The sequence below is a fragment of the Diabrotica undecimpunctata genome, chromosome 8, assembly GCF_040954645.1.
Source record: "Diabrotica undecimpunctata isolate CICGRU chromosome 8, icDiaUnde3, whole genome shotgun sequence".
Taxonomy (NCBI): domain Eukaryota; kingdom Metazoa; phylum Arthropoda; class Insecta; order Coleoptera; family Chrysomelidae; genus Diabrotica; species Diabrotica undecimpunctata.
The window spans coordinates 59,747,381-59,766,303 of NC_092810.1; the positions used below are offsets into that span (position 1 = coordinate 59,747,381).

General features: G+C 34.4%; 1 protein-coding gene across 3 annotated transcripts in view; it reads right to left on the reverse strand.

Annotated features, from left to right (window-relative positions):
- Window positions 1-11,758: 11,758 nt before the first annotated feature.
- Mgat4a (alpha-1,3-mannosyl-glycoprotein 4-beta-N-acetylglucosaminyltransferase a) overlaps window positions 11,759-18,923 on the reverse strand; it is a 225,010-nt gene continuing 217,845 nt past the window's right edge. For 2 of the 3 annotated variants that reach the window (XM_072540367.1, XM_072540366.1), the window contains exons 11-12: window positions 18,236-18,351; window positions 11,762-15,961 (exon numbers count right to left, since the gene is read on the reverse strand). In XM_072540367.1, coding sequence (XP_072396468.1) covers window positions 15,929-15,961; window positions 18,236-18,351 — 149 coding nt within the window. In that variant the 3' untranslated portion in view covers window positions 11,762-15,928. Of the gene's footprint in view, window positions 15,962-18,235; window positions 18,352-18,923 lie in introns of all 3 variants that reach the window. The other variant, XM_072540365.1, reaches the window with a different exon arrangement.

The following is an 18,923-nucleotide window of genomic DNA, read 5'->3' on the forward strand; positions in this document are numbered from 1 at the left end:
AAAGAAGAGCGTGCTTACAAAATAGTTATCAAACACCTATTCCATACGACGGACATCAGTGAAATAAAAACAATTATCCAAAACTGGATATAAAGTCAGAAATGCGCTGAATTGCATAAGTAGAACGACGAAACAACCTTTAAATACATTCTTCGTCAATATAGAACCAGTAGATACATTTACAAATTGACAAATATTCAAAATAGAGCTATATAAGTGGAATCTCCAAAAATATTAAAAGGTATCACCCAATGCATGAGATGCCAGCAATATGGTCACTCAAGATCATACTGCAACAAACCATTTGTGTGCGTTAAATGTGGTAAATGCCACACCTGCGAACAATACAGGTAGCAAAGCCCAATATATCGCAGCTGAAATAAAAAAGTTAATAGTTCAAAAAAGGAGAGCTAGGATCAAATGGTACCTAACCCATGCCCCAGCAGACAAGACTACATTAAACAGGATAAGCAATCAGCTAAAATCCAAACTTAAGGCACAAGAACTGTCATTTACAAACTACATAACAAATCTTAACCGGCAGGACAACTCAATGTGGAAACCGACAAACCTAAAACTCCGGTACCTCCAATTAGAAACCAACAGGGACCAACAGTACAGTGGTCTAGAAGTGATAAGGAAAAAACAATACTATTTACCAAACACCTAGCTTAAGTATTTACTCTCAACAACGAAGTTTTAGACATTCAAATTGAAAGAGACATAAATAACTCTCTCTTCTCTCTTTGTCAACCATTTTCCATCCACTCCTGAATGTAGGTCTCTCCCGATTGCTTCCATCTTTCTCTATCTTGCGCCAATCTAATTCACTGTTTGCCTGCCACTGCTCTTATGTCATCTACTCATCTTTTTTGAGCTCTTCCCATGCTTCTTGTTGTCGTCCTTGGTCTCCATTCTAGAATTCTCCGTGTCCACCTGTTGTTATTATATCGGGCTACGTGACCTGCCCAGCGCCATTTCATTTTTGTAATTTCTTTCACAATATCCCTAATCTTCGTTCTACGTCTTATCTCGGTGTTTCTAATCTTGTCTCTCAGTGATATTCCAAGCATAATTCGTTCCATTGCCTTTTGCGTTGTTTTTAATTTTTTAGCAGATTTTTTGGTAAGGGCTACTGTCTCCAAGCCGTAGATACAAACTGGTAGTATGCATGTGTTATACACCTTTTTCTTTAAGTTTACAGGAATGGAGGTGTTTTCAAGATATATCCTAGTTTGCTGTAAGCGCCCCATTCCAGTTGTGTTCTTCTTTTAATTTCAGCATCTTGATTTGATTTTCCTAGTTTGATGACATGACCTAGATATACATAATGTTCAACATTTTCTATGGTATGATTTTGTATTGTTATATTTGTCTGGTCTCGACTCAGTATTTTTGTTTTGCTGTAGTTCATTTTTAAGCCTACCGCTCATGAAAGTGCATTTAATTGTTATAACATATCATTTAGTTCTTGGATATTATCGGCCAAGTGGTTTAAGTATGATCTGTCGACGTTGATACCCTTGTTGTTCCATTCTAGTTTCTTAAAAATGTCTTCTAGACCAAGGGTAAATAGTTTGGGAGAGGTGGTGTCACCTTATCTTACTCCCCGTTGTAGTCTTATGGGATTAGTTTTTGTGCTTTCGTCCAGCTTTATCTGCATGGTGGCATTTTCATATATGTTTTTGATTATGTTAGTGTATCTTGAATCTATACGTGCATTTTCTAGAGATTCATGCACTGCCCATAATTTGATGGAATCGAATACTTTATAGAAATCGATGAACGCCATATGAATTGTAACATATACGTAATTGTTCTTACGTAAGTGGTCTACCGTACTAAAATGTTTTCTGAATCCAGCCTGCTAGATAGGTTGATAGAAATCGAGCTTATGTGTTAGGCGGTTGGTTATGAGTTTAGTTAGTAATTTAAACAGATGTGATAGCAAGGATATTGGTCGGTAATTCTCGGTGGATGTTTGCTTTGTCTCCTTTCTTGAATAGTAGAATGACTTCGGAGTTGTACCATTCTTGAGGAATCTCTCCTTCATCATTACTTTATTAAATAAAATATTTAATATCTGTTCCATTTTTCTGCCACCAATTTTCAACATTTGAACTGTAATTTTATCCTCTCACGGACATTTATTCGTTTTTAGTTGATTTAGGGCCATTCTTATTTCATAGTCGGTTATGTCCGGTATTTCTTCTGAGCCGGTGTTAATTATTGTTCGTTCAGTACGTCGTTGTTGTGGTTGTGTATTTACCGAGTATAATTTAGTGTAGAATTTTTCAATGGCCCGGCTTATTTCCTTTCTGTCTCGGACGGTGACGTTTTTCTCATTTTTTATTTATATGGTTTTTGTTATGCCTCTTGAGTTTTTTGCTTTCAGTACTTTCATATTGCAGTTATCTTGTATTATATCTTTTATTAGATTGTTAGTATAGTTTCTATGATCGTTCCTAATTTCTTTCTTCACGTTTTTGTTTTTTTTAACACTGCCTGGGGTGATTGCGGGGTGGATTGAGTAGCTCTGCGGTTACTACAGCCGGTCCCAAGCCCGGATAAAATGTGGAGGGTGATTGGCAAGGTTAGCAACCTACCAATCGTAAAAACAAATACTGCTCAAAGAAACAATGTACAGCCTCGGAACCGGATTGATACTATGAAGACGACTACGGCAAGAAATAAGGACAATCGAAAAACATCCAAAACCCAGATGAGAATTACTACTTGGTATATCAGATCATTGAACTCAAGGGACCAAGAAATAACTTAAGTGCTGAAAGAGAAAGAAATAGACATTTGTGCTCTACAGGAAACAAAAAAGAAAGGAAAAGGCCAATCAAAATTAGGTGAATACATACTATCTACAGTTAAGTAGCAAAAGAAAACAGGGCCAAAGAAGGTGTAGCCTTACTAATAACCAAAAGTACCAAAATCACATCAAAGAGTGTCAATATATATCAGAAAGAATAGTAACAGCAAAGATAAGAATGGAGAAAGAAGACCTGAACATCATCGGAGTATACGTCCCAGAAAATAACAAGCCCCAAACAACAAGGGAAGCGTTCTACGACCAATTACAACAAGTAGTAATATTGGGGGATCTTAACGCTTGAATAGGCAACCAAGTAATACCCGTCATCAAACAAAAACATAACGAGAATGTTAAAAACGAAAATAGAGAACTGATGATCAACTCAAATAACGAACTAAGAATAAACAACACATTTTTGACCACAAAGACCAACACAAATATACATTCAATAACACCCGTGGACAAAGATCTATGATATTTAACTTAACTTAACATATTATAACCAACAGAGATATACATCCATCAAAAATAATCGACGTAAGATACATCAACTCAGCAGATGACGGTAGCGACCATAGTCTAGTATTATGTAAAATAAAAATAATCCTGAAATACTTCCCACCCAAGAGAACGGCGCCAACACAAACAAAAATCAAAGTCGAAGGACTAAATACGGAATCGACGGAATACTTATACAGGAAAAGAATATCAGAGAAGATCGCTGGGAATAAAATATTAGAAAACAATAACATCGAGGAAAGCTGGGAAAAACTCAAAAATAATATAATTAACGCAGCAACAGAATCACTCGGAGAGAGGAAAGTAACAAACACTAACATATCAAAAAGGAAAACACCATGGTTTAGAGAGAAAGTGAAGACAAAATGTGAAGAAAAGAAGAAAGCCTTTTTACAGAACACAACAAACACAACAGGCATACAACCACTATAAACGAATCAGAAATGAAACGAACACTTTGGTTAGACAAATAAAAAAGGAACACTGGCAGAGTTTCTCAAAACAGATGGAATACGATTTCTACGGAACACAAAAAGAAATATGGAGAATGATCAGAGGACAAAGAAAAGAGATGAACGAACTAATAAAAACGAAACACATTCAGAAGGAAACGTGGGTAGACTACTTCCGATCCCTGTTTGCTAAAGGTGACGATAATGAACCACCAACACCAGAGGTGACGACAAACGAAGAAATAAATATTGAGGAGGAAGAGGTAAAGGAAGCATTAAGGAAATTAAAAAATAGAAAATCACCAGGAGAGGACAGAATACCGAACGAACTCCTAAAGTATCGAGGACCAGATCTGACGAAACAACTACTAAAACTAATTCAAAAAATAATGGAACAAAACAGAATTCCTCAAGAATGGAGATCAAGCATCCTAATACCTCTCTTCAAAAAGGGAGACAAGGTTCGATCTGTTCTGTTTCGTCTCTCTTGGAGTAGTTTAATTGTATTGGGTTGGAGTTTAGATGTTTTGGCTGTTTTCGCGTTTGAACATATTTTCTTAATCGATGTTGTTACAGTTACTTTTATTTTATTGGCTAGTCCGTTTATATCCATTTGTTTCAGTGTCTCTATTGATTTTAGTCTTATGCTTAGCTCTTTTTGGCATTCCGTTTGTTTTTAAAACAAGACATCGGTGGTTGGGTATCGTTCTCGTTTAATAAGTTTCGTTCTACTCTCGTCTGTATTGTAATATTCGCTCTAACCAATCTATGGTCACTCCGGGTATAGAATTTGTTTAGTACTGTCACGTCGGTGCATATGTATTTGTTATTGGAGAGTATGTAGACTATTTCGTTCTTAGTTTTCTTGTCTGGGCTGATCCATGTCCATTTACGTTGTTTAGATTTTTAAAAGATAGTGTTGAGACAAAGTAAATTTTCGTTGTTTAAGTAGTTGCACAACATCTCACCCCTTTCGTTCCTGTTGTCTAGCCCAAAGCGACCGATATATTGTGTGTCGCCCTCTTCTTTTGTTCCAATTTTTGCATTAAAATCTCCTGTAATTATTACGAAGTGTGATTTTTCTTGGTTCCTTGCTGTTGTCATATCCTCGTAAAATGATTCAGCTTCATCGTCTGTCGAGTTTCCTGTCGGTGCATATCCATGTATTATCTATAAGCTGTATCTGCTGTTCAAAGCGATGGCAAGATATATGACTGTTTGATACTGCACAGAACTTCGTTACTTTATAGCGAGCTTGTTTTTTTTTATCAGGAACGCTACACCGCCTATGTGATGATTTTCTACGGAGTTTTTCTGGTATACATAAATAACATTCCAGCGAATATACCAGTAATCAGACCACTCACCAAAAACGAAGTTCAACGAGAAATTCAACATTTAAACATAATAAAATCTCCTGGACTGGACAAAATAACAGCCAAGATGATAAAAAAACTACCAGATAAAGAAACCATACTGTTTACTCTCATCTTAAATGCCATTCTCCGGTCAAATTACTGGCCAAAGCTCTTTAAAACCGCGGAAATAATATTAATTCCAAAAGCAGAAAAAAATCCAAATGAGGTTTTATCATATAAGTCTACTACATCATATAAGACTATAATAAGTCTACTACCAATCGCATCCAAAATACTTGAAAGATTACTGTTACAAAAAATTAACTCAGACCGCTATACGGGGCAATGGATACCCAACCACCAATTTGGCTTTATAAAAGAACACTCAACGATACAACAGGTTTACAGAATAGTACACTCCATAAATTCTGCAATGGAAAGCAAACAGTATTGCACAACTGCTTTTCTAGACGTTAGCCAAGCATTTGACAAGGTTTGGTCCACAGGCCCGATTTTCAAAATCAAAAAATATCTTCCCATATCTTCCTGAAACTGTTAAAATCCTATCTAAGTAGGAGAGAATTCCGAATAAGAGTGAATGAAAGTAATTCCGATAATTTTTGTATAAAATCTGGTATCACACAGCGCAGCGTTCTTAGACCAATATTATATGTCCTATACATAGCAGATTTACCCTCCAATAATTAAACCAATACTGGTATGTTAGCAGAATATGCTGCCATCCTTTTAATCGACGAAAGTCCAACTATAGCGTCTAACATTCTACAGGTAGACTAAATGAAATCGAGACGTGGTCAATCAAGTGGAGAATTAAAATAAATGAAACAAAATCAGTCTTAAGTGACTTTACCTAGAGAATAGACCAGTGTCCCCAGTTTCACTTAACAATATCAAACTTCCTTAATCCTGTAGCAGCAAATACTTAGAAACACATCTTGACTCAAAACTCAATGGAAAAGAACATATTCTTAAGAAGCGGAAACAAATTGACCTAAGAATGAAATATCTAAACTGGATAGTCGGTAGGAAATCGAAACTGACCACAGAAAATCAAATCCTTGTTTATAAAGTTATCATAAAACCTATCAGAACGTATGAAATCCAACCCTGGAGATGTGCGAACAAGTCAAATACAACCATAATTCAAAGTCAATCGAAAATACTGTGAACCTTGCACCCCGGTATGTGTCAAACCTAATGCTTCATGAAGATCTAAGAATTCCGTTCATACAGGATGTGATCACTAAATAGCATGAAGCACCATGAAGGACTGGAATCAGACACCATGAACCCCTTACTTCAACCTCTAATATAACATAATGGCAATAGGAGATTCAAAAGGAACTTTCCAGCTGACCTGAGAAACGGTTAAAATGGTCTTGTCACTGAAAAAGACCTCAACAAGTCAATAGGAGGAACCCTTTACTCTGCAGCCAACAAAGTAGCTTATAGAACGTTATTTGTGTTTTGATTGCTAAAGAGTGTAACTGACTAAATAAATAAAAAAAAAACTCCAGGATTCTCTAGATTTTCGCCCTCCTGTATATTTGTCCAGCATTTGTCTTCCCAATATGTATTTTTGCTTTTATTACTTCTGTTTTAAAAGTAACCAGTGCTTGTTTATCTCTTTCTTTACTATTTTGTGTTTTATTGTATTTTTGTTTATTTTTTTTTCATTTCTTCTAGATGATCACTCCACGAGCAATTTCTGTCAATTTGTTCCTTGCTTGTAGTACCTACCTTGTAGTAGTGGATATTTAATAAGATGTTTTTTAATATTATGTTCGAATTTTAGTAAATAGGATGTAGTGGATAGGTAACTTACAATTTGACAAATAAATGTACCCAATAATTAACAAAAACATTAATATTATTTATTAAATAAAAATACATATGTGATGATTATCGTACTTATCATAAATGAAAAATTAAATTAAATTTTATTTAATTACTTTTAATTCACATTTCCTCTATTAAATATTTACATCAATTTATTTTAAATATATTTTTATTATATTTTAAATTTTGCTAAAGGAGCAAAACTACACAAAAAGCCAAATGTTCTGCTCAAAATAATAAGAAAACTCATCAAATACATTTATAGCTTTCGATGTGAAAAATATATAAATGTCTAAAGCAACATTGCTATCGCTTCTAGATATAAAGAAACACGCACAGCGTGTCTACAAATATTTCACCCAATGTTCCTGAACCTGTCAACAGTGTGATGCCCCCCTTGATAGTTTTGTTGGGAATATACTATTCCAGACTAGATATGCTTTTGAATTTGGTCATTACTTTGGATAACGCTATCAGACCGAGTCAAGATAAATGTTGTTTTTAAACAAGTCAAGACATCCAAATCATAAAGATTATATGAACCATCAGACCATTCACACACACATACACACACATAAATACATATTAATATATATATATATATATATATATATATAGCGGTTCCTACAGACTGAACAGGTTCTTGCACTTCATACGCCAGATCTTCCTCTCCAAGCAGTATCTTATTCTTAATCTCGGGAACTCATTACTTTATGAATATTCTCCTTGATCTTCCTTCTTTCCTTTCATTTCTTGACATAAATATGAATATACAACTTATACAAAGTGGGGAGAGGTAATAACCTTGTGATAAACCTTTAATCATCATTCAATCTTCGCTTATCCACTGCTGGACATAGATCTCCCTCATAATTTTCCATCTATTTCGATCTTGTGCCTCTTGCATCCAATTCCTATGACAACGTTTTAGATCGTCAGTCCAACGTGTTGGTGGACGACCTCTGCTTCGGTAGGCATCGTCTCTTGGTCTCCATTCCAGTATCCGCTTTGTCCATCTATTATCTGTCATTCGAGCCACGTGACCTGCCCAGTTCCATTTAAGTGTTGCTACTCTCTCTACTGCATCAGCCACTCCTGTTCTTTGTCGTAGCTGGCGATTTGGGATCTTGTCTCGTAGTGAAACGCCCAACATAGCACGCTCCATCGCCCTTTGACACACACGGATCTTTTGAACTGTTCTCCTTGTCATGGTCAACGTTTCGGCACCGTAAGTTAACACTGGCAAAACACACTGATTAAACGTTTTTCTTTTAAGGCATATTGGTATATCAGACGATTTGAAAATATGGTTCAGCTTGCCGAAGGCTGCCCAAGTCAGTCTTATACGACGGAGAAGCTCAACGGTTTGGTTATCTTTTCCTTTAATATATATATATATATATATATATATATATATATATATCTATATATATATATATATATATATATATATATATATATATATATATATATATATATATATATATATATATATATATATATATATATATATATCCTCATGAGGGATATCCTCAACCTCGACACGGCACGTCCCATATGGCTGATAGGGAAAGTTCCTGCAGATATGCAGGACAGGTACGAATAAGGCATTGCCAAATAAGTACCCGCGGATCAACTGAGGATATGACATTAGGCAGCAGTAATGTCATTACTGGATTAAGGCTGTGGGAAGTAAAAATCCTGTAGGCTTAATTCCAGATACTCACAGGCGACACTCACATCATGAGTTAAGCGGCTGTGATACTGCGATCTTAGGGCACTCTTTTGTCCTGGAGTTTGAGAAATCGGCTTCGAAGGCGGAGGAACTAAGACTTTTAGTGAACGGCATAAGGATGCAGAAGGCAAGGAGAAACCACTGCATTAAAGACTTCTTGTAAGTATCTCTAGTACAATTATCATGGTGATAAAAAACTTTAAGATTCCGACTACTGATCATGAAAATCGGAATTCAAGATCCGGCAGGGAAGGTAAATCTAGCTCAAACCGTGAGGCCTTCCAGGTCGTTATCAAGAGAAATCCTCACGAACCAAACTACATTCTAGATGATGGATCTCTAAGAGTATTGCGAACAGCCATAAAGATAGGTACATGGAACGTTAGAACAATGTACGAGGCGGGAAAAATCTATAATGCCATTCAAGAAATGGAAAGACTCTCGATTAATATTATGGGAATAAGCGAAATGCGCTGGACAGATACGGGATACCGAGTTATCAAAGATCACAAAATATTTTACTCAGGAAATCTTAAGAACGAACATATAAATGGAGTGGGCCTAATTATGAATAATAAAATCGCCAATTGTATCAGTCACTTTGTACCTGTATCAGAAAGGATGCTCTTAGTTCAGCTAAACACAACTCCCATAAAAACAAACATTATTCAAGTATACGCTCCTACAGCGGACGCCCCAGAAGAAATCATAGAAGAATTTTACAATGACCTTACTAATATTGTCAAAAGGATTCGGAAAAACGAAATAATACTAATAATGGGAGACTTTAATGCCAAAGTTGGCAAAGGACAAAGTGGAAATTTAGTGGGATCCTTTGGTCTAGGGGAACGTAATGAACGCGGAGACCGTTTGATTGAATTTGCAACTGAAGAACAGCTCGTAGTGACAAACACCTTTTATGATCTTCCTCCAAGACGACTATATACGTGGAAATCTCCCCAGGATACTCCAGATCACACAGTACGAAATCAAATAGACTATATTCTTATTAACAAACGATTTAGAAACTCTATAACATCTGTTAAAGCGTACCCGGGATCCGACATAAATTCGGACCACAATCCACTTATCGCCAAAATGAAACTTAGTTTAAAGAAAGTTCAAAGACCAAAAATTATGAAGTACGATATTAACCAACTGAAAAATAAAACAGTAAAGGAAAAGGTACAAAAACGCCTAAAAGAAAAAACGTGGGCTCGTACAGAAAAACCATGGGCCCGTACAGAAACAGATAACACAGATGTAGAACTAGAAAATTTGCACAAAGTAAGTCAAGAAATAACAGAAAAATACTTAAAACCTGAAAGAACAAATAAAAAGGAATGGATGACGGAGGAGATTCTATGTATGATGGAAGACAGAAGAAACGCTAAAGATAATAAGAATTACTACAACAACATAAATAACGAAATAAAAAGGGCTATTAAAATAGCAAAAGAAAATTGGTTTAGCTCGAAGTGTACAGAGATAGAGTCATTACAACAAAAACATGATTCATTTAACCTCCATAAAAAGATTAAAGAAGCGGCAGGCTTATATAAACACAAGAACACTGGATTCCTGACAGATAATCAGGGAAACATAGTACTGGAAATAGAGCATAAAAGAGATATTTGGATCAAATACGTGGAAAAAACTTTTGAAGATATACGAAGTAACACTGGTATTACAACAAACACCAATTGCGAATCTGGACCACCATTTACAGTCGAAGAAGTAAAATATGCCATCAAAAGCACCAAAGATGGTAAAGCAGTAGGCCCTGATAATTTTCACTCAGAATTCTTAAAACTTATGAACTATGATGGCATAAAATGGTTGACAAATATATTTAACAGTATATATGATACGGGCGTGGTTCCCCAAGAGTGGTTAGTGTCAACTTTTATAAATCTTCCAAAAAAACCCAATGCGAGAAAGTGCGAAGACTATAGAATTATAAGCCTTATGAGCCATTTACTTAAAACATTTCTAAAGGTCATCCACAAAAGAATATATACAAAATGTGAGGAACAACTAACAAGAACACAATTCGGATTTCGTGATGCTCTGGGAACACGGGAGGCCCTTTTTGCTGTACAGGTGCTATTTCAGAGATGCAGGGATGTGAATTGTGATATATACGTATGCTTTATAGATTACCAGAAGGCATTTGACAGAGTAAAACATGACAAATTAATGACTCTAATGCAAGAAATTGGAATTGACAACAAAGATCTTAGAATTATCAGAAACATTTACTACAATCAAACGGCCAAAATCAAAATAGAAGACCAGTTAACTGATAAAATTGCAATAGAACGTGGAGTACGACAGGGCTGTATTTTGTCTCCATTGTTGTTCAATATTTATTCTGAATGGGTATTTAAGGAAGCTTTAGACGGTTGTGCGAAAGGAATACTAATAAACGGTGAATGGTTGAATAACATTAGATATGCAGATGACACTATAGTTTTTGCCGATAATCTGAATGACTTACAGATATTAACAAATCGCATAACAGAAGTCAGCAACAGATACGGACTAGCTCTTAACATAAAGAAAACCAAATTTATGACAATTAGTAAAAAACCAATACTAAACGCTCAACTTACAATCAACCAACAGAATATCGAAAGAGTCGAGCAATATACATATCTAGGCACCAATTTAAATAGCCAATGGGACCACTCAACAGAAATTAAACAGCGAATAATAAAAGCAAAAGCAGCATTCGTTAGAATGAGAACTATTTTCAACAGTCGAGACATATCATTAAAAACAAAATGCCGTCTATTGAACTGCTACATATTCACAGTTCTGCTCTACGGAATGGAAGCATGGACACTGACTGTTGCATCTATGAATCGGCTCGAAGCTTTCGAAATGTGGTGTTATAGGCGCATCTTACGTATATCCTGGGTTGACAGAGTTACTAATGTGGAGGTCCTGCGTAGAATGGGGAAAGAATGTGAAATTCTCATGACCGTCAAAACTAAAAAGTTGGAATATCTAGGTCATGTAATGAGAAATCAAGAACGTTACGGCCTTCTCCAGCTGATTCTCCAAGGGAAAGTAAATGGTAAGAGAGGACCGGGAAGAAGACGCATTTCCTGGCTTCAAAATTTGCGAAAGTGGTATAACACGACTACCACTGAACTGTTCCGCGCTGCAATAAGCAAAGTGAAGATAGCCATGATGATCGCCAACGTCCGGAACGGATAGGCACTTTAAGAAGAAGAAGATATATATATAAGAAATGATATTATTGACTGTCGATATAAACAAACAACACAGTTTAGGGCTGCAGTCAGAAGGTTTGGCCGGGATGTTACAGAAACACTCTTTTGACTTTTGGTCTAGCTTTCGGAATTGTTTTATTCCTTCTTCAAGACATAGTCGTTGAGATTATTTATATAAAGCTATGACACTCAACATTAATAATACACATATAAAATATAACATATAAAATAATGAACAAAATACATTTTAAAATTTAGTTATGATAGTAAAAATTTTGTTTGTGACATCTCTTAATGGTGTGTTTTAACTGATCCATAGAGAAAGAGAACATCCATAGGTTATAGATATATCTTTATTATGTCTTGGAAATCCATTCAACCAGCCTTGTCCTACCTTTTGCTTTTGGATATTAAATTTATGAGCGAAACCGTTTTTTCAGCCATCTGAAAAGATAATTCTAGTACCGATGCTCGTGTCAATCCGAAGCGTGATTTTTTGAGCACGACGGCGAGACGTGCTCGAAATATAGCAACTGTTTTAAAGACCAGTTATCCATGAACACTTTATGCTATTTTTTTATTGGCATACTTTTAAATCATGTATTATTACTGCAAAAATTGGAATAAAAGCTAATAATGTAAAATAGTTGAATTTGTGATGTATCAATGTACTTTTCGTTGGAATTGTGATCATTGTACTTTTCGTTGTTATGGAAATGGGAAAAACAAAAATTATTGTGCAATTTGACTAATATTTGTATGTAATTACGTGGCTAAAGGTTCTAAGGTTGTATATTGCTTAAAAATAAGTTCTAACACTGATTACTTAAATAGTAAAGCAAAATTGCGGTTAATACCGCAAAAATCGGAAGACGCTTATAAAAAAGAATACAAGTTCATTAAATGGATGAAAGAGTAAAAGGTAACAGATACAGATGAATAAATTGTGCTTGTTTACCTTCAGATTAGAAATCTTTACTGGAATAAGAAATTTGCGGAAGTTTTTCACAGATGCTCTGGACATTACGTATTTATTTTTGAAAGTGGTAGCCATTTGCGGTATCTTTGGCTCTTGCAAGATGAGCATTGCGCGATTTACGCTTACATGAGATCAAGAAAGAATATACATTTATTTATGTGCATTTATTATTACAGATCGAGTTTTCTTACGGTATGATAAAGTGAAGTGCACTAATCAAGTGGTTGGTATTAATACATTTGAATAATGTCCCTTGCAAATTGCACGTTATCGAAAATTGGACGATCCTGAGAAAAACACGAGATATGCCTTTCGGCATACGTCCGCTACAATTATGGAGAACAGTGACATGGCAATGGATCCAACGACAAGTAAGAAGAAAATCGGAAGCTGCGGCGACTGGTTACGTTTAAGGTAGTATTATCAATAAGAAGAATGTTTCAAACATTATTTGGAGTGTCATTAATGGAAGTACAACCCTCGTTGGCTTCCGAGAATGTTGGTAGTATTAATTTGAACAGCATTTTCTTTGATTCAAAAAACGGAAGTATACATATTTCAAACAATACTAACTATACTTTTTAGATTCATTTAAAAGATTAAGATTTTTAAATATTTGAATAAAGTTTTTGAAACATGTGTTAGTAATATTTTATTTATTTGACGTTAAAAGGTATGTACACCTGTCAGGTTATATCAATATTTAAAATTGTTGATGTCGCCATGGTAACTTTAAAATAAGCAAAAAGCTCTTTTTCTAAAAATAAAATATTTAATATGAAGATAAGTGTTTTAGGAATGAAACAAATGCTACATAAATAGATACAATAGCAAAAAACTTACCATTTGGACAAAACTTTGTCAATATAAAAAAAAATTATTTAAAATTTAAGCCCGCATCGCAAGCAAATTCATATCGCCCTATAAGCCTACTCCCAATAATGTCGAAAGTATAAGAAAGGCTACTATTACATAAAATCGAGCAAGTTGTTCCCATAAACGAAATTATACCACCAATTCGGATTTAGACGTGAACACTCAACCATCCAACAATGCCACAGAATAATAAATATAATTAAAACAACTCTCGAAGAAAAAAAGTTTTGTGCTGGAGTGTTTCTAGATATACCACATGCATTTGATAGAGTATGGCATGAAAGTCTCCTCTACAAACTGAAATTACACCTAACAGACCAACTACATATACTTTATACTAAAATCATATCTTAATGACCGTTACTTCCAAGTCAAAATTGAAGACAGCTACTCAAATTACCACATTATACAATCTGGCGTACCTCAGGGTAGCGTTTTGGGCCCATTTCTGTATCTGATATTTACAGCAGACTTTCCAACAAGCAATGATACCTTCTTAGCTACATTTGCCGATGACACGGGAATCTTGGCAGTGGATAAAGACCCTAATGTAGCCTCACAAAAAGTACAAAATCATTTAGATCAATTACAAAAGTGGCTTAAGCGATGGAAGATCAGTGTTAATGCTGACAAATCAGTACAAATTACTTTTACAACAAGAAAATCTACATGTCCACAAGTTTATATTAATAATACTCCCATTACTATAAAACAAGTTGTCAAATACTTGGGATTGCACCTGGATGAAAAACTTACATGGACAACGCACATTAAAACTAAACGGAAACAACTAGATCTTAAACTAAAAAATATGAACTGGCTATTTAACGAAAGGTCTCAGTTATTTCTTGAAAATAAACTGCTTCCGTACAAAGCTATACTTATACCAGTTTGGGCATATGGAATAGACTTAGGGGCTGTATTAAACCTTCAAATACGAAGATACTTCAAACATTCCAATCCAAAATACTCCGTATGATAAGTAAAGCTCCATGGTATGTTTCTAACCTAACACTTCGCAATGATCTGGACATCCCATTACTTAAGAACATAATAAAGAATTGCTCAATAAAATCTAAAGATCGCACCACTTGCAAGATTCACCCAACCACTTGCCGAATGATGATTGCAGAGGGTATGGCCAGAAGACCTACCGCAATAATACTTAGAAAACCGTCACTGGACGGTACCTAACTCACGTTAATTTACTATTTACTTATTACTCTGTGTATAGAGTAGATTGTAAACATGCAATGTACCTAACAATAAAAAAAAATTTAATTTGCCTGATTATAGAGTACCGTTATGGCCAAGTGGTGTAACTGTCAGTTTCATGTTAAAGTCCGCCAAATTCAAAATAAGTCGCTTCTGTCATTTTATACATATATGTATGTACCTATATCACTTTGTAAGTATAACCCCTAGTTAATACTTTTTTAATGTTCTCGTCAATAATTAGGGACTAGATAGAAACTTATCGAATGGCACAAAAGCCTTCAAATGATGTATTACAGTTTTCATTTAATAATAATGTCGATGTTGTCATATTTTTGACAGATGTCAACAACAAAACAAATAAATAATTCTATTAATAAATAAGAAACTGTGCAAATAAATTGACCTGTTCAGGAGGTTTTCATAGAAGCTGAAAAGTAGTTCATACATTTTTTACGCCGTCACCATTGATAATTAAACAGCTGTATAACTGATACGTACAATAGTTACAAATTAACCAACTTTATGATCACATTTAAAATAATTTTTCAAAACTACACTCGACAGCCTTTTGCACAATAATTACTAAAATATCATAAGAACAATGTATAGGTCCCTTAGTTTAGTTAGCTAAAACTTATTCAATTAAGTTTTATCTTTATATTGATATACATATAAGAATTCTTATTATTTTGTGCATGCTAGAAATACATTAAGTCCGTAAAATATATACTTCAAATTTGTTGTTTTTTGGTTGCATTGCTGTTTCGATGCTGTTAGATATATTTTTAATGTGCAGTAAAACGAACAAATATCACAGATTATTGCTTACTAGCTGGATACTCTACAATAATGTAGAATCGGTTTGTCAACTAATTCTTGAATCATCTTGAAGGTGTATCTAAAACATAATCCACATTTAATATATTTTATTACAAATGGTAATTTTATATATCATATAAATACAAACATAAATAAAACATTTGTTATTTCTCAATCCAAAAAATATTTAATGTATTTACCATTCACTAATTATACAGGGTGGAACAGCCTAGTGGAATACATTCGATAATTAATAAATGGGGGCGTGTTCAAGAAAACGTTTGAAAACGTCGATTGGTATTTTTAGTTGCTCATATTTTGCAATAAAAATTTTTCATACAGGGTGTGTCATGTAACAGTAGCCAATACCGACTTTCTTAGTTCAAATAGAACACCTTGTATATTATTAATTTTTTAAATTTCCCAGAATATTTTAGATATATCTCATGTACAATGTCCTATACATATCTTTAACTGTTTTGGAAATATTAAGTGTTTTTAGATTTATGCTAAAAATTTTCCACAACACACTGAAAAACTAATTAGTGATACTGCTTATTTCTTAATATTATAAAAATAAAACAAATACATTAATGTCTTGTCAACATCCTAATCTCCTTTTTAGAAATTTCTTCTAAAGTTACTCAACATCTCAAGCATGACCCATCTAATGGCAAGCATTATTCGTCATTTTAAGTCAGCTAGTTTTGTATACAATATTGTTCATATATCCCCTTAAAAAGAATTCTAAAGGCGTCAGTTCAGGAGTTCGAGCTGGCCATTCCATCGATCCTAGCCTGACTATCCACCGATTTGGAAATATTCGGTTAATGTACTGACAAACATTGATTTGGTAATGGGATGGTGCTCCATCTTGCTGAAAGTATATCATATTCGCTGGAACTTGTGGGTTTGGTGGATCAGGATATAAGATATCCTGATAAGTTGGTATGACATTATGTTTGAGAAGTGCTGAATAATCATCGCCATTTAAATTGCCATCAATGAAAAATGGTCCTATGATACGATCTCCTACAATTCCTGTCCATCCTTTTCTGGGCACTGGATATGTTCTTCTCTGATCCAGTGATGATTTTTCCTAGACCAATAGCGGCAATTCTGACGATTAGCACGCCTGTGAGCTGTAAAGGTACACACTCATTAGAAAACAAAACATGTTCTTATTGCCATTATTTGTTGACAAAAAACCGTTCTCCTGTCAAAGTCTTCTTCTATGAGTTCCTGAGTTGGTATCATTTTATAGGGATCCATTTTATTGTTCAAATAATCGATGAATGGCTAACATCAAACATTGGGGCTGTTTTTCGACGAAAAGTATGTGAGTTTTCTTTAAACTCAAGCATAATATCCAATTTGACATCACTTATTGCATTGGTAGCTGCTTGTTTATCTGTCCAACATGTCCAAGCTCGCAAAACTGCTTTTCTATTTTAGTAATTGTTCCTTGGGATACAGGCGGTAAATTTGAAAATGTGTCATGAAATAAGCGAGCAACATTCATTTGTGTTCGTGTATGGTCTACAGTCTACATAACCAATCATCTGTAGAATTGTTATGTTATGCATTTATGCTAAATGAGCCATTGCGGTTAAACAAGGATGAAACAGAAAAACCAGAAATTTAAAGAAGAATAGTAAAGGAAAACAAAGCTTACTTTTTATTTGCCCATGTGTTCTGCTCCAAAAACACACACTGGAAATCGAAAATCAAGGTCTACAAGACTATTATCAGACCAAAGTATTTTATGGATGCGAGAAATGAGTCAGAGACTTCGATGGGCTGGTCTAGAAAGAGCCCTAGTTATTAAAATGCAAGACGCAAGACCAAAAGAAAAGCCACGAAAAAGGTGGGAGGATGGAGTGGCAGAAACCGAGGCTCGATTTGCGCCATTGGAGAGAGATGTATTATTTAAATGGACTAAAAACGGACATTTTAAGTCTCTGTCACTCAGAAACAATTGATTTCTGAGGTTTAAGGCATGACGAACTATTGATCAGTATGACTTAAGCTACCTCTCTGAAAAGTTTCGATGAATTTAAATAAAACCATTTTTACATAGGAACAGTGATGGGTTCCTTTTAGTGCCATATTTCAAGAGTTCTTCTGTTATGTGACCGGGTTCTATAAGTATTTCATATTTGCGAACTTCCATTCGTTGATAACTACATCTTATTTTGTTCGAGTAGGAAATCTTTAACTTCAACGTCCGCTATATTAAGATTTCCCTTTTCTTAGAATTTATCGTTATTTTTTTAGGAAAACAAAATTAAATAAATTTGTAATTTTGTAAAAATAAGATATTGTAACATTTACTAAGGCGATAATACATTACCTCACTTAAAATAGCCCAGTTATCACTTTCGCTATGTACATTCAGTCTTAACGATGAAATTTTGCCAATGCTGTTATTTAGACTACCAGAAGCTATACCAGTACTATCAAATTTACCTGAAACAGAATTTACAAAGTCGTTATTTAAAAACAACTATATTTAATGTGATAAATGGAGATTGTACAAATTTCGCTAAATATCAGCTATAAAGGTAATGAGATATTTTATGCCATTGCTTTATATACGAAGACAGTACAATATTAAAAAAAAAAACACTAATTCCTAAAATTAAGATCTAGTTTTTCACACAGACGAGGATCTTCAAATAAAAAACTTTTTAATATTATTCTGAAGCTATTTTCTTGTAGCATTTTAATATTTTTTACTATCTTTAATACACCCTTACACGTGCTATGAGGGAATCGCTCACAATATTCATTTATAAGTAAAGAAATTGAAATCAAAGAGGGGATGACAACGTTCCAGAATATTTCAGGCGGCCAGTATTCGACAGCCCTCTTCATGTGAGAGTAATCTTCACTGCGCGTGCAATTCCGTTTTTGTAATCTTAAAGAAACTTTTATGTTTTTGTGTAATATTTTGGTAAGTTTAAGATATATTAATGTAACATTATTATTTTAGGTTAGGAAGCCATTGTTATTTTTTATTTACATTTTTGAGTAAAATG